General features: G+C 45.1%; 2 protein-coding genes across 5 annotated transcripts; one reads left to right on the forward strand and one right to left on the reverse strand.

Moving 5' to 3' along the window:
• Positions 1 to 1,712: 1,712 nt before the first annotated feature.
• On the reverse strand, positions 1,713 to 14,074 carry LOC112226071 (UBA-like domain-containing protein 1). 3 transcript variants are annotated; one of them, XM_042307306.1, is made up of 4 exons: positions 13,798 to 14,074; positions 13,391 to 13,450; positions 4,829 to 5,138; positions 3,155 to 3,252 (listed from the first exon to the last, which is right to left on the reverse strand). In XM_042307306.1, the coding sequence occupies exons 1-4, from the start codon at positions 13,850 to 13,852 to the stop codon at positions 3,198 to 3,200; spliced, it is 480 nt and encodes a 159-aa protein (XP_042163240.1). In that variant the 5' UTR covers positions 13,853 to 14,074; the 3' UTR covers positions 3,155 to 3,197. The 3 variants fall into 3 exon arrangements, with proteins under 3 accessions (XP_042163241.1, XP_024246056.1, XP_042163240.1); XM_042307307.1 differs by lacking the exon at positions 4,829 to 5,138 and having other exon boundaries at positions 1,713 to 3,252; XM_024390288.2 differs by lacking the exons at positions 4,829 to 5,138; positions 13,391 to 13,450; positions 13,798 to 14,074 and adding an exon at positions 3,676 to 4,696 and having other exon boundaries at positions 1,713 to 3,252.
• Positions 14,075 to 14,200: 126 nt separating this feature from the next.
• Positions 14,201 to 21,122, forward strand: LOC112246049 (probable E3 ubiquitin-protein ligase MGRN1). Of its 2 annotated transcripts, XM_024414315.2 has the most exons (16): positions 14,202 to 14,524; positions 14,813 to 14,931; positions 15,179 to 15,267; positions 15,589 to 15,735; positions 16,392 to 16,509; positions 16,610 to 16,676; positions 16,861 to 16,904; positions 17,042 to 17,089; positions 17,279 to 17,347; positions 17,593 to 17,752; positions 18,007 to 18,116; positions 18,304 to 18,518; positions 19,273 to 19,430; positions 19,615 to 19,725; positions 20,361 to 20,406; positions 20,652 to 21,122. In XM_024414315.2, the coding sequence occupies exons 1-15, from the start codon at positions 14,437 to 14,439 to the stop codon at positions 20,399 to 20,401; spliced, it is 1,584 nt and encodes a 527-aa protein (XP_024270083.1). In that variant the 5' UTR covers positions 14,202 to 14,436; the 3' UTR covers positions 20,402 to 20,406; positions 20,652 to 21,122. The 2 variants fall into 2 exon arrangements, with proteins under 2 accessions (XP_024270082.1, XP_024270083.1); XM_024414314.2 differs by lacking the exon at positions 20,361 to 20,406 and having other exon boundaries at positions 14,201 to 14,524.
• Positions 21,123 to 21,302: the final 180 nt, after the last annotated feature.

Here is a 21,302-nt window from a genome sequence, read left to right on the forward strand (position 1 = left end):
GATGTATAGAATCAATCTTTAGGGTGTTTTTAACATAATATTCCAACCGGACAATTCCTTTGTCCTTTGCAATTTACTCTGTGCACCTTATTCATCCAAGCTACTCAATACTGCCCCCCATCCACCTACAATGCATAAGCTTCATAAACATTGCATGAAATCCATGTAAAGAACTATGAAGTAAGCCTAATGGTCATGGATGTGGTGGGTTGGAATGTGAGCAGTACGGAGTAGCAGAGAGTGGGGCAGTGTATTATAGGAATTTCAGCCATGTAACTCTGTTCCTCCATCTCGTCTTGTGTTCCTGGCAGCTCCACTATCATCCTGGCCAACCTGGCAGCTGCCTGGTATTCATGTCACACCCTGCAAACACAGAAACACAACACAGCCAGCGAGGTGACGGGGATAGGGAGGGGGACTGGGTCCAGCAGGATGGGTCTAAAGGAGACCCACTGTCATAGTCATAGTCAGAAGAGACACACAACTCACCTCTCATTACTGCTGGTTATTTGGGGGGGACCGAGAGAGAGGAGGGGTAGAAATAGAAAAAGAGGGTGAGAAAGAAAGAGAAAGAACAGGGGGGGGGGGTTGTGCATTTTGAGAGCAGCCGTTGTTTATGTTTGCATGCCTGAGTGTTCTCCACATTTTGGGGCAAAAGCAAGTCTCATTGCTGATCTCCCCTGGCGCATGCTCTCACCATTTCCTCTATTCTATTTCAGGCTAAAAGTACATCTCCAGTATGTATACCCAAACCATCATGTCGTAGTTTGGCTCAAACTAGCTTGTGCTTACAGTACTTGTATCTTGTGCTAGCCTGCTTACAGTTTTACAGTGCCGCAATTTGCAGTGTAAACAAACAGCAACACAACTCACCAATCCCATGAGTTTTGAGGAGTTATAAGGATGGGTGGACTGCTCGGGGGCCACTCACCTTTCACTGTCAACTCAGTACAGACTGATCAGATTGATCAGTCTGATGTCAGCATGACATTATACAATGTACCAGACTAAGGCCTGTCCAGCTACAGAATACGGAGAGGTTCACCATGTGAGCAGAATAACAATAATTGTTTGAGGTTGATAGGTGCACAGTCCAACTAGGCTCTGGTTAATGTTTGAATCCATGTCGCTATGTGTTATGACTGTTGGAGCATAAACACGCTCACAGAACTGATGACGATCATCAACACTCAAGTCAAAATAGAGAGAAGTTGAATAGCATACACAGGGGATGACATGAATGAAGACAACGTCTATCAAATGGGGAGAGCTGATTTCCTAAGCAGATGGTGGGGAAAGAACAGTGGGGTGAAAAGGTTTGTCATACAAAAACAAATCTGTACCACATAGACAAGGAAGTGGCCATAACATAGCACTGTTTGGTCTCTGCTTGTCCTTGTAGTGTGGGATAAACAGTCTCTGACTCAAGATTTCCTCCTCAGTCTGCTCTGAGGTCTTTCATCAATCCAAGGATGGAGAGAGAAGGCCAAACATTCATCTGTTTAGACCATTTCACATTTCCCCTGTTTTTTAAACAGTGTATCTCTCCCTGATGTGTGTGACTGAAGATTGCGTCATACCAACTCACTGGACTCAACATCCGCAGAGAAATAAACTGCCATCTGGGAAATACTAAAAGAGCACAGGATGTTGTGGGTTATAGTTCCATTAGAGCCCCATGGCCATTTGATACATAGAGTCAGACTCCAAGATCTAATGCAGTGTAATAGATACAATATTTATTCAGAAACACAAAATAATTAATTGTCTGGTAATCCACAAAATTGTTGTGGTAGCTGTCTCTTGGAAAACATTGCGGAACAGGCGTGTGTTCAGATTAACCGATGTGCAAAGCAAAACTAGTGTGATTATCAGATTAACAGATCGTAGAATAGAAAACGTTTGGATGAGTCCTTCCCTGAATGTATCAGTTCCTTTCAATTGCAATATTCATTCCATTTTACAAAATAAAAAGATGATCAGGTGCCTAGACAAAACATTTTTGAGCCGAGTTCCTGAGACAGCATCACCAAATATGCAGTTTTTTTTCTTATTATTTTTTATTTATATGTTTTAAATCTATATTTTTTTAAATATATTTTCCCTATTATTTTCCCCTAATATGTTGATTTCCATCTTAAGCAACAACAACACTGTATCAAAAACTATCTGTCTGCTACTTCGAGATGGTGCACAGCTGGAATATCAAGCAAGAAGTCTCGCTCTGACAGAAACCTTTATCTCACTTTTCCTCTGAACACTAGTGGCTGAAAACAAAATCATACAAAAAACACTGAACCATGATTGCAGTATAACATCCTTTAGCATTCAATGCAGACAGAAACACTGTATACAAAGAGGAGCAGTTTGCAAAGTTGCTTATTAAACATAAGTTGGATTGGCTAGCTGGTGTTCCTTGATTGTGTGAGTGAGACAGTCAAAGTCATTGCCCAATGTTTGAAAAAGCAGATCCAAGTTGGTTTCTAAGCACATTAGAATACTAGAACACATGATATTCACACACTTACACTGGTTAAAAAATCAAGAAGAATGATGTTATTTATGCAGTGCACCCCCAGTATCAAAGGCATCCAGTCCATTGACACCACTCCAGAAAGACAAAGGAAAGATGACACTGTCATACACATCGGTGTGTACAACAAGAAGATCCTTCTTCGGCACTAGTTATACAAGTCCACCTGTGTCTCTGGTTTCAGATCAATGGAAAAAAATGAGACGTATGCCTAACTAAAATTGTCTGCAAATTTGTACAATGTGGCGTCATGTGAATGTTCATCAGCTGTATGCTCATAATTCCTCCTTCCTGTCCTCAGTGCATGTCCACAACATCACTTGGTTTTCTGCTCTCCCTTGCAGACAATTCATTTCTCATTTTGTCAAAGAGAACCGCCCGATATTGGTTCCTCTTGTTATCGCGAGGCCCCTGCAGTGCTCTCATCTCTCTGCCTCCATGGTGACGCTGGCCTGTTCACTGGAGGCCTGCTGTGTGACGGCTTGGGGCCACCCAGGGGGAGGCACCTGAGAGGGCATCTGCCCAGAAGTCCACAGGCCCTGCTGGGTCTGACCTGGGGCAGAAGGGCCCATAGCCCAGTTGACCTGAGGAGGAGAGGTCGCCATGGAGGCTATGGGACTGCTGGCGTTGAAGCTCTCTGAGGCCTTGAGGCGGGAGAACATGGTCAGTGCGTCTGGGAAGTTTGGAGGTGTTGCTGGTGTGTTGGCTGGAGTGTGCATCTGTGGAGAAAGGAGAGAACCATTAACAAGAGAACATCGATCTGTACGCATTTCTGATTACATATTTCACTACTGACTTTTGTAATTACTGGCGCATTGTCTCCAGTTCTAATTGACAAGCTTGGTTTGATTTACCATCTTGACACTTATGTCCTCCCTCAACTGGTCCTTAGAAGTGCCTACATCATAATAGTTGTGGAAGCGAAAAGGGAAAAATATTTTCCCTTCGAAGCCCAACTTCCTCAGACTGACCCCTTGTCTTTCCACTGAATTCTACATCCTGCCCTGAGTCTGCCCTCTCAGCTGACACTACAGAGAGCAGGCCTCAGGAGACTGCTCTGTGACTGTCAAACACAGGACCAGTCAGCCAAAACAAACACCATTCCATGAGTAAGAACCTAAGAGGATCCAAAGGAATCGTACCTTCCAGGACATAAAACGTCAAAGCAACCAGTGTTAGGATTCACCCCAACCATCTGAAGGCTACCAGACTGTCTGTTTTCTCATTGTGTGGACAGGATATCCACCACATAATAGATTATGCAATATCTCAAACAGTCATGTGGTTTGTAGTGGAACTAGGGGAAACAGATACCCTCCCCCCAAGGCACATGCTTGCCTTCAGAACAGGTTTTGACTACGGTAAACATATTTCTTTAGGAGGATTGTCAGACAATTTAACTACATTTTGTTAATGAGAGCTGAAATATGTATAAGAAGAAAAAGATGTCCACAGGCTAATAAAGAAATTCTTATTACTTGATAAGAACATTAGTGGAGTATCCCACACACATGGATTTCTAAGGTTTCTATGGTGCAGTACGAATGAATGAGTTAATGAATGAATGAACAAACATTGGATTTCCCACAGGCATTAGCGTTGAGCTGCTTCAATAGGAACAAGACATGCCTTTATTCAACATAATCATTTATGATGCGTAGTGAACCATAAAGCTAGTATGTGCATTGCTCAGTTCAGGACAAGCATGTCTTTGTACAAAAAAAACAGGTCAGCAGCAGCCATACTAGCATAAGGCTGGCTGCTTCAGAAAAGTATTTTTGCATTTTGCAGATCACTGGTAGCCTACATTTGCTTCAGTCAATAGCATTGCAATAAATTACAGCAATAAATTGTAAGTGATCATAACAGACTTCCTGACACACATGGCGGCAATAAAACAATGACCTAAGTGTAATGGTTGCGTAATGGTTGCGTGTCGGTGGCAGGGAAGTCAGACGCAGGAAAACAAACTTGGTATAAACGGAGTCGTTTAATAACTGCTCATAAAACTCCAAATAAAACAAAATATACAAAAATATTGGGTACAAAATCACATGACTTGCACATAACATACAATAAAACAATCTCCGACAAGTACATGAGGGGAAACAGAGGGTTAATTACACAACATGTAATTGATAGTATTGGAAACAGGTGTGAAGGAAGACAAGAGAAAACCAATGGAAAATTAAAAATGGATCAGTGAAGGCTAGAAGGTCGGTGACGTCGACCGCCGAACACCGCCCGAACAAGGAGAGGGACCGAATTTGGCGGAAGTCGTGACAGTACCCCCACCTGGCGCACGGCTCCAGCCGCAAGTCTGCACTGACCTCGGGGACGACCCGGAGGGCGAGGCGCAGGGCGATCCGGATGGAGACAGTGGAAATCTCACAGCATAGAAGGATACAACACATCTTCCACCGGAACCCAGCATCTCTCCTCCGGACCATACCCCACCCAGTCCACGAGGTACTGAAGGCCCCTCGCTCGAGGTCTCGAATCCAGTATGGAACGAACGGAGTACGCCAGGGCCCCCTCGATGTCCAGAGGGGGCGGAGGAACCTCCCGCACCTCAGACTCCTGGAGTGGACCAGCCACCACCGGCCTGAGGAGAGACACATGGAGCGAGGGGTTAATATGGTATTCGGGGGGAAGCTGTAACCTGTAACATACCTCGTTCACTCTCCTCAGGACTTTAAATGTCCCCACAAACCGCGGGCCCAGCTTCCGACAGGGCAGGCGGAGGGGCAGATTTTGGGTCAAGAGCCAGACCCGGTGACGGTCTGCGCCAACTTTCAGACGTCCACCACAGGAGCCTCGGTCTGACTCTGATGCCAAGGAGCCAGAACCGGCTGATACCCCAATACACACTGGAAGAGAGAAAGGGGAGTGGCTGAGCGAGTTCTGGGCCATCTCTGCCCAGGGCACAAACGCTGCTCACTGCCCTGGGCGGTCCTGGCAATAAGACCTCAGGAACCTACCCACATCCTGGTTAACTCTCTCCACCTGCCCGTTACTCTCGGGGTGGAAACCTGAGGTAAGGCTGATCGAGACCCCCAGGTGTTCCATGAATGCCCTCCAGACCCTCGACGTGAACTGGGGACCCCGATCGGACACTATATCCTCAGGCACCCCGTAGTGCCGGAAGACGTGTAAATAGAGCCTCCGCAGTCTGTAGGGCCGTAGGGAGACCGCGCAGAGGGAGGAGACGACAGGACTTAGAAAAACAATCCACAACAACCAGGATCGTGGTGTTACCCTGTGAAGGTGGAAGATCAGTCAGGAAATCAACCAAAAGGTGCGACCATGGCCGTTGTGGAACGGGTAAGGGCTGTAACTTACCTCTGGGCAGGTGTCTAGGAGCCTTGCACTGGGCACACACTGAGCAGGAGCTAACATAAAGCCTCACGTCCTTAGCTAAAGTGGGCCACCAGTACTTCCCACTAAGACAGCGCACTGTCCAACCAATACCAGGAAGACCAGAGGAGGGTGACGTATGGGCCCAATAGATTAGCCGAATGCGGAGAGCAGATGGAACGTGCAGACGCCCAGCTGGACATTGAAGGGGAGCGGGCTCTGTACGCAATGCCCGCTCAATGTCCGCGTCCAGCTCCCACACTATCGGTGCCACCAGGCAAGAGGCGGGGAGTGGGATCCACGGGCCGCTCCTCTGAGTCATACAGCCGGGAGAATGCGTCTGCCTTAACGTTCTGAGAGCCTGGTCTGTAGGAAAGGGTAAATACAAAACGGGTGAAAAACATGCCCCACCTTGCCTGGCGAGGGTTCAGTCTCCTCGCCGCCCGGATGTACTCCAGATTGCGGTGGTCAGTCCAGATGAGAAAAAGGTGTTTAGCCCCCTCAAGCCAATGTTTCCACATCTTCAAGGCCTTTACGACAGCCAACAACTCCCGGTCCCCCACATCATAGTTTCGCTCCGCCGGGCTGAGCTTCATCTAGAAAAAGGCACAGGGGCAGAGCTTCGGTGGCGTACCCGAGCGCTGAGAGAGCACCGCTCCTATCCCAGCCTCGGACGCGTCCACCTCCACTATAAACCCCAAAGAGCGATCCGGATGGGCCAACACGGGAGCCGAGGTAAACAGGGCCCTCAGGTGACTAAAAGCACTGTCCACCTCAGCTGACCACAGCAAGAGCACCGGGCCCCCCTTTAGCAGTGAGGTAATGGGAGCCGCCACCTGACCAAAACCCCGGATAAACCTCCGGTAGTAGCTGGCAAACCCTAAGAACCGCTGCAACTCCTTTACCGTGGTGGGAGTCGGCCAATTACGCACGGCTGCAATGCGGTCACTCTCCATCTCCACCCCTGAAGTAGAAATGCGATACCCTAGGAAGGAGACGGACTGTTGGAAGAACAGGCATTTCTCAGCCTTGACGTACAGGTCATGCGCCAACAGGCGACCAAGCACTCTGCGAAGTACGAGCCGTCTTCCACTCGTCTCCCTCTCGGATACGCACCAGGTTGTAAGCGCTCCTGAGATCTAGTTTGGTGAAGAAGCGCGCCCCATGCATTGTCTCTCTCGCTGTGGCTATGAGCGGTAGCAGGTAACTATACCTCACAGTGATCTGGTTCAGACCTCGATAGTCAATACACGGGTGCAGACCTCCCTCCTTCTTCACAAAAAAGAAACTCGAGGAGCGGGTGAAGTGGATGACCGAATGTACCCCTGACGCAGGGATTCGGAGACATATGCTTCCATAGCCTCCGTCTCCGCCTGTGAGAGGGGATACATGTGACTCCTGGGAAGTGCAGCGTCTACCAGGAGGTCTATCGCACAATCGCCCCGTCGATGAGGTGGTAATTGAGTCGCCTCCTTTTTGGAGAAGGCGAGAGCCAAATCGGCATATTCAGTGGGGATGCTCACAGTGGAGACCTGGTCTGGACCACCATTGTAACACCAACGGAAACCCCTAAACACCTACCTGAGCACTCTTGCGACCACCCCGTGAGAGCCCTCTGTGGCCAAGAAACAGTGGGGTTATGACAAACTAAACAGGGTAGGCCCAGCACCACGGGAAATGCAGGAGAGTCAATGAGGAAGAGACTAATTCTCTCCGTATGACCCCCCTGGGTCACAATGCCCAAAGGCGCGGTGACCTCCCTAATTAACCCTGACCCTAATGGTCGACTATCTAAGGCGTGAACGTGGAAGGGCACATCCACGGGAACGATGGGGATCCCTAAACTATAGGCTAAAGCTCTATCAATAAAATTCCCAGCCGTGCCTGAATCGACGAGCACCTTATACTGGGACTGCTTCTGCACCTGCATTGCTTGCTGTTTGGGGTTTTAGGCTGGGTTTCTGTACAGCACTTTGCTATATCAGCTGATGTAAGAAGGGCTATATAAATACATTTATTTGATTTTGATTTGATTTGAATGCGAGGAAAACTCAGGGAACGTGACAGACACATACATATGAACAACAGAGGACTCTGGGTGAGGGTGGTGCCGGCTCACCTGGGGTGACGCTAGAGTGCACTGCCTGCGGCCTCACTTCCCAGAGGAACCAACCCGGCACCGACCGGCAGTGTGACCTCTGCGGCCACGGATGGTACACGCTCGTGAACCCCCTATGGTCTCCCTGCGTACCGCCCCTCCCAGCTCCATGGGTATCGGAGAGGGAGTGCGAGAGGATGGAACCACCAGACCCCGATCTGAACGTCTGCGAGTAGCCAGCAGGTTGTCCAGCCGGATGGACAGGTCCACCAGCTGGTCAAACGTGAGGGTGGTGTCTCTGCAGGCCAGCTCCCGATGGACGTCCTCGCGCAGACTGCAGCGGTAATGGTCGACTCCAGGGCGAACGCCTGGGCACTCCTCGCTCCTCGTCTCCTGCCTCAGATGGTAGAGGCGCTCACCCTCCACTCTACCCTTGGGCGGGTGGTCGAAGACTGCCCGGAAACGGCAGGTGAACTCCTCAAACTGGTCCAATGCCGCATCTCCCTCTCTCCACACGGTGTTGGCCCACTCCAGGGCTCTCCCGGTGAGGTACGAGACGAGGGCGGACACCCTCTCGCGGTCCGATGGAGCCGGGTAGATGGTGGCCAGATAGAGGTTTAACTGCAATGAGAACCCCTGACAGTTCGCAGCCCTCCCGTCATACTCCTGGGGCAAGGATAGATGGATCCCACTGGGTTCAGGCGGGAAAGGGGCGCTCAGGGGAGACCCCGGTTGTGCTGGTGGAGGACCTGGAAGAACTCCCTGTCTCTCTCAGCCGTCCATTTTCTGGACAACGCGATCCATGGCGGCGCCAAGTTGGTAGAGCATAACTGCTTGCTCCTGGACACGCTCCTCCACCTCAATGGCCGGGGTACCCTCTCCTGCTGACTCCATAGTTACGGTCGGAGATTCTGTAATGGGTGCGTGTCGGTGGCAGGGAAGTCAGACGCAGGAAAACAAACTTGGTATAAAAGGAGTCGTTTAATAAGTGCTCATAAAACTCCAAAAAGCAAAATATACAAAAAAATGATATAAGTGGGTACAAAACCCGTCGCACACCGACACATGACTTGCATATAACATACAATAAAACAATCTCCGACAAGGACATGAGGGGAAACAGAGGGTTAAATACACAACATGTAATTGATGGGATTGGAACCAGGTGTGAAGGAAGACAAGACAAGACAAAACCAATGGAAAATGAAAAATCTATCAGTGAAGGCTAGAAGGTTGGCGACGTCGACCGCCGTACACCGCCCGAACAAGGAGAGGGACCGACTTCGGTAGAAGTCGTGACACTAAGATTTGATTTAGAATTATATTTTTTTTATATTACATCTGCTTACAAAACGGTTAAAACTGTACAGCTGAAAAACACATATAATACAAAAGCCTTCTGTTATCTGACCACAATAACAAGACAGCCTGGTATGTGTGGGAGTTTCCACTGCTTTACATTGAAAGAGATCAGCAGTGTATAAGGAGAAAGGTGTTGAAGGGGTTAGCTATGTGGACACACAGGGTGTGGGCCTCAGTGTGTGGCAGCTGCTCAGTCAGATCAGCTGGCTCTGTACACATAAACACACAGGAGACCGACCGTGTATTTTCTCATCTGGAGCTGCTATAGAAACAGTCCTGTTTGATAGGGATGGATCCTGTAATAGCAGCTGCAGCCAGGGAAACAGTACAAGAGAGCTTGTTTTAGAGAGTGTGGTCTTTCTCATCCCTTTTCCTATTGTTTATTGTCAGTTTGCCATATTTGTGGCTCAGAATAAACAATGGCAAACTGTACCCTGTACTAAAGTCCTGCATCCTACCAACCAGCATTGTCCATTTGAAACAAATGTGCTATTGTACACCAGGCAGTCTACTCTACCATTGTTCAAAGGGCTTGTAAACAGACACATTTTCTTTTCAAAAGTATATCCCGCATCAGAGCACATCTAAATGTAGACACTAAACGTCTAATAGCCAATCCCAAATAGGAATAACAAGGGTAGTAGTACAGTTTACAAAAGCTGTTTCTTTTGAACGATGTTATGAAGACTCTTTAACTGACTCGATTCATGACTGCCACAGACCTCCTGGCATCCTAGACATTGACTGGGACATTGTGATAAGCCACACGTCTACAATATTGCCACCAGCCTATGCCTTATGAGCCTTAAAAACCCCTATGTGCATTTCAATCATAAGGGACGCAATCATCCGTGGATGTAACATCCCATAAGCACGTTGAGTTTCAACACTGACCTCCATCGTGTGATCTACAAGATAAAATTGTTGAGGGCATCATGGGTAATCTGTCTTTAGCGAGGCTGCACCTTTTTCAGAGCTGTTTCACTAACTCGCAGACACAATACACTATGTCTGTTTCCATGTACGTGGTCAACTGTCCAACGAGATGAACGAAAGGAAATTCAAACATCACGTGTCACGTGATACACAGCTTACATTACTGTGTCCTGTATCAACAAATCAATCTCACCAACCTCCAACACAAACAGGTCAATGAGCAACCATAGAGTGAGTCAATAATTAACCCAACACAGTCCCTTGTTATACAGCCAGGGATAGATTAATATACGGGTGCTGGTTTGTCATGTCAACTTGTTCAAGTGACAAGTGTCATTTTAAACCAAGGTCACGGTGCTCTTCATAACAACACAACCACTACTGACAACAGAAACAATACCCTACAGCACTTTCAAAAACACTTCCTTTAATAGCCGTGGGTGTAACAGAGTTCATTTCGTAACCTCACTCCCCAGCTTGAGATGTCTCCACATCATGTTACATGTGCATCGGGCCTCTCCTACGCTTGGCCTTTCTGCGCTGGTCTGTTTAAGGACACAGTGGGCACATACTGCACCGTAGTTAACCTGTCAACCAATTGTCAATGAAAGGGGCTCAACTTAACCTTATGCCACGCCTGATAGCCAACCCCTAATGTAAACAGACCACGCCAGATGTATTGCCAATGTCACTGCTTCTTATCTAATCTAATGTCTGCCCACATCCTGTTTATTTTCATCCGTTTGAAAATGAAAAAATGAAAATAGGAGCAGGATGAGATCATTGGGAAATGGCAGACCCAGTGGTAGGTTATGAGAGGTAAGGTTCTAGACCTAAATAAACTGATATCTTATTGCTCATGAAGCCAGATGTTGTTTCGAAGGAGGAAATCTATTGGCCAAATGGAAAATCTATATGACAAATAGCCTAGAATAAACTGTGCTAATGTCCTGTTATACATGTGTCAAGATTTTAACACTGTCATTAAAAGACAATGTATGTACAGTTGAAGTCGGACGTTTACATACACTTAGGTTGGAGTCATTAAAACTTGTTTTTCAACCACTCCACAAATTTCTTGTTAACAAACTATAGTTTTGGCAAGTCGGTTAGGACATCTACTTTGTGCATGACACAAGTAATTGTTCCAACAATTGTTTACAGACAGATTATTTCACGTATAATTCACTGAATCACAATTCCAGTAGGTCAGAAGTTTATACACACTAAGTTGACTGTGCATTTAAACAGTTTGGAAAATTCCAGAAAATGATGTCATGGCTTTAGAAGATTCTGATAGGCTAATTGACAACATTTGAGTCAATTGGAGGTGTACCTGTGGATGTATTTCAAGGCCTACCTTCAAACTCAGTGCCTCTTTGCTTGACATCGTGGGAAAATCAAAAGAAATTTGCCAAGACCTCAGAAAAAAAATTGTAGACCTCCACAAGTCTGGTTCATCCTTGGGAGCAATTTCCAAACGCCTGAAGGTACCACATTCATCTGTACAAACAATAGTACGCAAGTATAAACACCATGGGACCACGCAGCCGTCATACCACTCAGGATGGAGACACGTTCTGTCTCCTAGAGATGAATGTACTTTGGTGTGAAAAGTGCAAATCAATCCCAGAACAACAACAAAGGACCTTGTGAAGATGCTGGAGGAAACAGGTACAAAAGTATCTATATCCACAGTAAAACAAGTCCAATATCGACATAACCTGAAAGACCGCTCAGCAAGGAAGAAGCCACTGCTCCAAAACGCCATCGAAAAGCCAGACTACGGTTTGCAACTGCACATGGGGACTATGATCGTACTTTTTGGAGAAATGTCCTCTGGTCTGATGAAATAAAAATAGAACTGTTTGGCCATAATGACCATTGTTATGTTTGGAGGAAAAAGGGTGAAGCTTGCAAGCCGAAGAACACCATCCCAACCGTGAAGCATGGGGGTGGCAGCATCGTGTTGTCGGGGTGCTTTGCTGCAGGAGGGACTTGTGCACTTCACAAAATATATGGCATTGAAGCAACATCTCAAGACATCAGTCAGGAAGTTAAAGTTTGGTCGCAAATGGGTCTTCCAAATGACCCCAAGCATACTTCCAAAGTTGTGGCAAAATGGCTTAAGGACAACAAAGTCAAGGTATTGGAGTGGCCATCACAAAGCCCTGACCTCAATCCCATAGAAAATTTGTGGGCAGAACTGAAAAAGCGTGTGCGAGCAAGGAAGCCTACAGACCTGACTCAGTTACACCAGCTCTGTCGGGAGGAATGGGCCAAAATTCACCCAACTTATTGTGGGAAGTTTGTGGAAGGCTACCAGAAACGTTTGACCCAAGTTAAACAATTTAAAGGTAATGCTACCAAATACTAATTGAGTATATGTAAACTTCTGTCCCGCTGGGAATGTGCTGAAAGAAATAAAAACTGAAATAAATTATTCTCTCTACTATTATTGTGACATTTCAAATTCTTAAAATAAAGTGGTGATCCTAACTGACCTAAAACAGGGAATTTTTACTCGGATTACATGTCAGGAATTGTGAAAAACTGAATTTAAATGTATTTGGCTAAGGTGTATGTATACTTCAACTGTATGTTTTGTATAGTATGTATCATAAGTGCTGTAGCCCTGAAATCATTTTATTTATTTATTTTGACCTTTTTTAAATTTATTTTTTACTAAAACAATGTTCACTTTTTCTGGAACCACCCTCCCCCACAAGACACATTTTCAAGGCTTCGATTCAAGAAAAAGAATAGTAGCAGTACAGATCATCCATAACTCACATGACTTCATTTGACGACTATAAGTATTAGAAACATAGCAGCCTATCATGTCACCGTTCATGTGAAATAACACAGTAAGTAATATGCTACAGTACATGACAAGGCACTATGAACAACGTGGCCAACGTGTGTTTATTTTTGTCAGGCTTGTGTGTGGGTACAACATGGCGGACACGGACGACAGGGGCATGAATATAAATATAATCATAGATGTTGCAATAATCATCATCATCATCATAATAATGTAATAATAATAATAATACATAAATTATTCATTATTAACAATAATACTGTAGGTTTTCTATACTTACCATTTGATGATGGTGACTGTATGGAATATTGGTTTCTTGAAAAAAGGCACTTAATGCAGTCTATTGAAAAATAAAATATATGTGTCAATAAGCAACAGTCCAGTGTGCATTACACATATGATAGCCTATTGCAGACAAATACAACCTAAATTGATATTATACTATCTGCTGTGAAAATGTTACATTGTGCCATTAGGCTGCTGAATACCATAGTTAGCTACATTTTCATTGCATAATAGCATTAGCCTACTGGGATGTTGTAAAGATTATTTTACAAATGATTGGCATTACTGTATTAATTAGATGTATTTAATTAATGACTCTGAGAAACAGACACAGACTGATCTCTGTAACTGATCTATCTTCCATGCACCAAACCCATTGTCAACAAGAAAAGGTTCCCATACCTCGAACTGCCAATGTGCCGCTTGTAGAAGCTGTTTCGCTTGGTCTGCGGCGCATCCAGCAGTCAGGACGAACTGATTTATCATAACTTGGTGCTTTAGATCATCCATATTTGCATACACGGGCTATTCTAAACCTTTCCCCTTGGGTTGGTGCTCAGTCCTTGAGGTTATTCTCCCTTGCATTAGCCTTTCCTCTCATCGACCATGAAGACAGCACAGTCCGCAGTAAAAACCCAAATATTTACTGTATGAACTATGTTCAGTGTCCTGAGCGCCCCTTTGATCGGCAGCACGAGAGCGCAAATCAGAGCCATGGGGAGGGTCGATCAGTAAGTAGGTCGGTGACAGAAAGAACTACAAGTCCCTAACACCATGTAGTTTGACGTATCACACATCAGAAGTCTTTTGGCTAGAAACTTGTGTTTATTTTCTTTAGCGGAAACCCAGTTATCCTTGGTTCTATCGTTATTCTTGACAGGTACACAGTTGGATATATAAGTGGCTGTGTAATACCGAAGAAAGTCTAAAACTTGTTACAAAACGGTCCCTTGGACGATAAATACACTAGCGTAGGGGCTAGTAACGTTAGTAGTTAGCCAAGTCTGTAGCTAATTAGCAAGCTAGCAACAACAAGGAAAGATGGGGTCGATTCTTAGCCGGAGAATCGCTGGCGTTGAGGATATTGATATCCAGGCGAATTCTGCGTACAGATTTCCACCGAAATCGGGTAAATATAGCTATTCATTTGGATTGTAACGCTAAAACTCGAACTATAGCCAACGCTGCTAACGTCAGTTAAACTGACATCATCAGTTCCCAACATTATAGGCCTAACGTTACATGTGAACTCTGTAAATGGGTAATTGGATGATATTCAGTCCTGGTGAGATGTTTATTTGATGAGGCAGAGATGAGTTGTACATCAGTGTCCTGATCTTGTCCTGATTAAAGATAGGCCTTCCATCCTGATTTTATCCTGATTCTAATCTAGTCACATACTTCTATTTTTTTAAAGGGAATTACTTTGCCAGCCATTTTTTCATGGGAGGGGAGAAATTTGACACTCCACATCCAGAGGGTTACCTATTTGGAGAAAACATGGATCTGAACTTCCTTGGAAATAGGCCTGTACAAGTAAGGACCTACAAGTTTGCTATACAGTGGTAAAGATTCTTAGCTATGTTGTTAAGTTTTGCACCTTGCAAGCTGCAGACAGAGAAGTAACATGTACAGCCTATTAGGCATATTAGTTGAAGTGGAAGTTCAGGAGTAGTCCTTGATTCACATCCCCCATGTTATTGGTTAGGCTAAAGCATTTGAAGTTTATCTGCATTGGGCTGTTCTTTTCTTAGACTAGTTGTCATGTCTCACCTTTGCTTAGTTTCCGTACGTGACCCCGGCACCCCATGAGCCGGTGAAGACCCTGAGAAGTCTGGTCAATATCAGAAAGGACTCCCTGCGCTTGGTCAGGTGAGGAAAAACACCACCATATTCTACAGCGAGTAGTCTTCAGACTAACCTTACCTCATTTATTTTTCTTAGTTGTTTTCATTGTCAAGTGATTCAGGTCAAGAATCCTGGCTGATTGACTTTAGCTTAACATCTATTCACTGTACTTGTTTAGGCCTATGTTTCATTTGATATCGACATGCTTTCATAAGTGTGGTGCATGAGGGATTTGTTGTTGTTGTTAACTTAATAATAGCTTCAGTATCAAAGTTATGTCATTTTGAAATTGGCCACTTGAAAAACCTAGCTTAACATTGTTTTGTTTGTCTGCTTGACTACTAGGTACAAAGATGACACTGATGCTCCAGTAGAGGAAGGAGGGAAGCCAAAGGTTCTGTATGGTGTGGAGTTCACATTTGACGCTGATGCTCGTGTGGCTATCACCCTGTATTGCCAAGCTTTTGAGGAATTCACCAATGGGATGGCAATGTATGTAAGAGTCTGTTTCAGAAACCTTTTCATTTACATAATAGACTATGTTTAGCATCAATATGATATTTCTAAGTCATTCACTAATTAGAAATACATATTTTCTTCCACTGTCTCTTGCTCTCTTGCTAACTAAATCAAATTCATCATTTTACATTTCATCATTTCTCAAATGAAATCCATGCCTTTTATCTGTTTCTGCAGTGAAATTGTTTTATTCACTTTAAAGACACGTTGTATAAGAACATCTTATGATAGTGGCCAATATACAGCATAGAATGTCAGTCTCCAAAAAGCAGACTGGGAGAGATACAATGGGTCCTTAGCAACCGCCTGTCTCCATGGATACGCATGTCATCTGAAGAGGGAATTAATATAATAGTTTATGCTGAGGTCATTATGTGAGTGGATGGATGTGTTTTTCTGCCTTTTTTTGCATGTTTTTTTATTGAGCTTTTCCATTGACAAATTTAAGAGGGAAAATTCGGAAATTGATTTTAGTTAGGCCTAATGCTGTTTTTCATTATTTGTGGTTGATGAAAGAGCTCTCAACAAGAGATCTGATAAAGAACATCTTATATTTCCGCTATACTAAATTAACGTTGATAGTTTTTGTATTGATAAGAAATTGACATCACTGTTTCTGTCTTGTGTAGGTACAACCCAAAGGGCCCAGCCCTGGTTTCTGAGACTGTACACTATAAGAGGGGTGTGAGCCAACATTTCTCCCTACCTTCTTTCAAAATTGATTTCACCGACTGGAAGGAGGAGGATGTGAGTATATCTGGGCAGCAGCACTCAATCCTGTGGAGTGATGTCACCAGCTCACAGTTGATAAACTCATCTGTTGTCACCATTTATTTTATCTTTACAGCTGAACTTTGACCTGGACCGGGGTGTTTTCCCCATGGTGATCCAAGCTGTGGTGGATGAAGGGGATGGTAGGTGGTCCAAACGGTTGACGCTGATGTTAATGTACTGCGCTCCATATATCATCTCAAGACTGACTTAACAAACTTAGTTGGCAACTGTCTCTCCGCTGTACCACAATAGCAGGTGCTAGATTAGACACTGTATGCACAGAGTACAGTAATCCCTTATGAATTAGTGTTTGTCCTTTTCCAGATTGCTTGGGACATGCACATGTGCTGCTGGCAGCCTTTGAGAGAGTAAGTAACTCATTGTGTCGATTGAGTGGAAGAGGGCAGTGTTTGAATTTGACTCAAATTTGCAAATCTGATGTCATGAAGTTCTGTTTTCACACATTATGAAATATGTGAAGTAAACACCATTTCTTCCTTTCAAGCATGTGGATGGCAGTTTCTCCGTCAAGCCTCTGAAGCAGAAGCAAATTGTAAGTTCATCCAAGTTAATCCATGTCTTCTCTATTATATTATTCAAAATACAAATGCCTGAATAACAAAAACATGTTAATTTACAACACATACATTTGTTAGCATGTGTGCTTACGTCCTGTTTATCCCCTATGGGACATAAGGCTACAATGTGTTCCTCATGTTACCATGTGTGCGCTCTGTTATAGGTGGATCGTGTGAGCTACCTGCTGCAGGAGATCTATGGAATTGAAAACAAAAACAACCAAGAGACCAAGGTTGTTGTTCTAGAACTCACCAGGAACAACTTTTGTAGATGCATACAGTAGATTTATTTAACATGAATTTACAAAGGCTGTTGGAAAGCAGCACATTTTTCCATTATAGAGGTGTAACCACACCTGAATCTATCAGAAATGTGGCTCATTTTGCTGTAGGTTTTCAGACCGTTGGTTTGCATAGTCAATTTTTTTCTACATGTTCATCACTCTTAACAACACTCTTGTTTTTTGGTTCTCTGCAGCCATCGGAGGATGAGAACAGTGACAACAGCAATGAGTGTGTTGTTTGTCTGTCAGACCTCCGAGACACCATCATTCTGCCCTGCAGACACCTGTGTCTCTGCAACTCCTGTGCTGACACCCTGCGTTACCAGGCCAACAACTGTCCTATCTGCAGACTGCGTAAGGAGCGACAATAGTTTGTTTCCAATAGGCTTCCTACTGAGATTTCATGCCTTAGCTAATAGGAAATAGACCTGCCAGGCTGCCATGTTTCAGAGCTCAGCGAGAGAGACACCTAATGGACGTGGAGATGAATGCCCTGTGTTTACTGAGCTGATTTAAGGAAAATGCTGTAAAGTTGACATTTTAGTGAAGATGCAGTCCCATTTGACAGTGTGTAGTGTAATCAGTGTTTGGTCTGTCTCTCTCCCCAGCCTTCCGAGCCTTGCTGCAGATCAGAGCTGTGAGGAAGAAGCCTGGGCCGCTGTCCCCTGTGTCTTTCAGCCCTGTACTGGCTCAGACCATGGACCATGATGAGCACTCGGTACGGCGCACACGACCCAGGCATTTGTTGTTAATACATGACATCATGTGTGACAAGGATTGTTTCTTTTTATACTTGTATTTAACGAAACTCAACTCCATCACAATGCAGTTACAAAGCCTTTAATAAATGACTGTGAATGACTAGTGAAGATATGAGCAGTCTTTCTGCGTGTGCCTCTCTCCAGAGCTCAGACTCGGTTCCCCCAGGCTTTGAGCCCATCTCTCTGCTGGAGGCCCTGAATGGCCTGCACTCTGTGTCCCCCTCCATCCCCCCCGCCCCCCTATACGATGATATTAACTTCTCTGGGAGCCTGGTAGGGGAGGGCCGGCCGCTGGGCTCCCCAGAACACTCCGGGGACGGGGGCCTGCAGAAGGGCAAGGTCAGCAAGTCACCTGACAGGTAATCCTGAGACACAAGGGTAGTAACAAGCTCAGTTCACTTTCTCCTCCATCTGAGATGGACCATCTCCCTGAAGTGTGCACTCGTACACTACACTCCCCCTCATGGATTTAAAAGTAATGGACAGGTGTAAGAGAAGATGGTGGAACCTCCCTCCAGCGAATATTTAAACCAATCCAATGCTTTGAAATCTTTTGAGGTAGGGTGAATCAGTGCACACTTTAGGAAGAAAGGGGAGGAGCTGAAGTGGGCTAAAGTCTCACAGTGCTGCTCTCTACGGTCCAGCTGCCTGCTACTGTAATTCTTCACACCATTACCATTTGATTTGAACGGTCTCTAACTTGGAGCATATGCAATTTTGAATGATTTAGTTTTAGTATGAAGTTAATAGCCCTGACAGATTAACTGCCCTGGATGGATTTGCTTGTTGACATTGGGTTTGACTCTGGATTGATTGCTCATCATTTTGTGTAACAGCTTGGCCCAGGGTCAGAATAAAGAGTGTCCTTATGTTGTGGTGAGGTGCTGCTAGAGGTCATCTTCTGTATCCAGCACCATTCTACAAACTGATTATATGGCATGTCCTTGGCAATCCATCCAGTTGACATTGCTGTGCCTTGCCAACCTGCAGAAAATAAACTTACTAGGACAACAGTACAGAGTGCAGTCTGTTTATTATAAAGCTTCACGTCGGTTGTAAATGTTTTTTGTTTGTTATCCATGTCACCTCATTGTAAGTGTTTCGCCCCCGCAGCACCCTGAGGTCGCCCTCATCACCCATCCAGGAGGAGGATGAGGAGAAGCTGTCTGAGATGTCTGACGCCCAGCCTCACACACTGCTCTCCAGCAGCCCTGCTCCCACCGAGGCCACTGCAGCCGAGGATGTACCGGAGTCCATCTCCCCAGATGATGGTGAGTTCTGTCATGCTCTGAATGCACGTAGTTAGTGGTCCAGTCTACATCAAGTTCGAGTAGGTGACCTCTCCAAATAATGACTTGAAATACCTACCAGGGTACATTCCAAACCAGTGTAAGGACATTTAGGTCTTGTTGCATGTTGTGACCTTGTCTCTCCCTCCTGTCGTGGGTGGTACAGAGGACAGGCTGCACTCTGGAGGAGAGCGAGAGATCCTTCAGGACTACAGCAGTGAACACAGCAGCCTGACCAAAACAGAGAGTGACCCACCAGGGGACCTGTCTCTGCCAGGTAAGCTAATAATAACACAAGGCCCAGGCCTGTGCGTATCTGTGCACAATTGTGTATGTTTGTCTGGACATTAAAGATATTCTCTGGTTCTTTTGTATACTTTTTAGCTAGTAGTTCTGAAAGTAGCGCCCACGAGCCAAAAGTGGCCCCAGAAAATTGTGTACTCTGTCACATATGTTCATCATGTCTCTCTCTGTCTACTGTGTGCGTGTTGCTAGCCGTCACTCCCTTGGCAGGCTGAAGATCATTGGCTGAAACTTTAATTGCTAGGGGGCTGGCCCATGTGGGGGTAAATGTAGGGAAAATGGCGCTGCACAGCTTCCAGAAAACAGTCAAACTAGGGATTTCTTGGCTAGTTCTGCTCATAGATTATGTATGAACTACACATTAACACACAAACAATAGGAACCTTAAAAAATACTTACTAGTTGCCAAAGTACCAGAGCATGTCTTTAAGGCTCAAACCAATTGTTAACATACATTTTTGATTGCACGTATAATACCTTTTGGCTCTTTTTCTCTTTATTCTATCAGGCTTTCAGTCCCCCAGCTTTGCATCTAACCTGTGTGCTGTTTGTTCTTCTCTGTTTCCTTACTCCCTGCCCTGTCCCTTTACCTGGCCTTGCTATGGCCAGCTCTAGGTCCTGATGCCTGCTCTATTGGTGTGGAGGAATAAATGTGGTATGTAGGACTTCTCTGTCCTGTCTTTACCTATCTGCTTTTCTGTCTCGTTGCTTCAGAGAAACCGATTCCTCGCTATCTGTCAGATTCAGGACAGTTGGTTAATAATCTGCTGCAGGTTGTAACTCTGTTTATCATGCAAATAGACAGCAAGTTTGTATTGATAAGTATGCAACTGTTTAGATTTATTTCACTGGAGTAAGAGCTCCTCTTGTTTAATTGGATCATGCTCCTTGTGTCCACAGGGTCATCAGAGAGCCTGAAGAGTCAGAGTACCAACTGCTCCAGCCAGCCCCTCCTGTGTCCCCCCAGCAGTCTTCACATGGAGGATGAGCAATTTGACCCCTAACCTCTGGACCCAACGGTTCTCCCTCTCTGGCTGAGTCCCAATTCACTTTCTCACATGGATTTCACAATGGTGGAAACTCCCTCCAGTCAATAATTACACCAATCCAATGCTTTTAAATCCATGACGGGGAGTGTGAAAGTGCATATTTAGCCTAAAGGATGAATAATTGGGACTTAGCCATGGTCTCCTCCCAAGCCCATCCATCCCCCATGATCCAGTCCCCTTGGGCCTTGTAGAAGACCTCTCTCCTACTTTGGTCACCGATTCATGCCATAACTGGCATTGATTCAAAATGTGTTTGTGGTGGTCATTGCAAGGATTTACTAAAACCATACTATACCTTAATAAAAAAACAACAAGTCCTTAATTAGATTGCTTTGCATACATACATTTAGGAGTGTGTAATTGTTTATCCATTCTGGATGGGGTTGTGATGCAGTGGCGGACGTTGCATGATTCCAGTGGTTGAGTATGACTACCATATGGTAGTACTAGAAGCACACTCACTTTCAGTTTACTCTATTCAAATTACTGCTTGACACTAATT

Source organism: Oncorhynchus tshawytscha, linkage group LG27, assembly GCF_018296145.1.
Source record: "Oncorhynchus tshawytscha isolate Ot180627B linkage group LG27, Otsh_v2.0, whole genome shotgun sequence".
Taxonomy (NCBI): domain Eukaryota; kingdom Metazoa; phylum Chordata; class Actinopteri; order Salmoniformes; family Salmonidae; genus Oncorhynchus; species Oncorhynchus tshawytscha.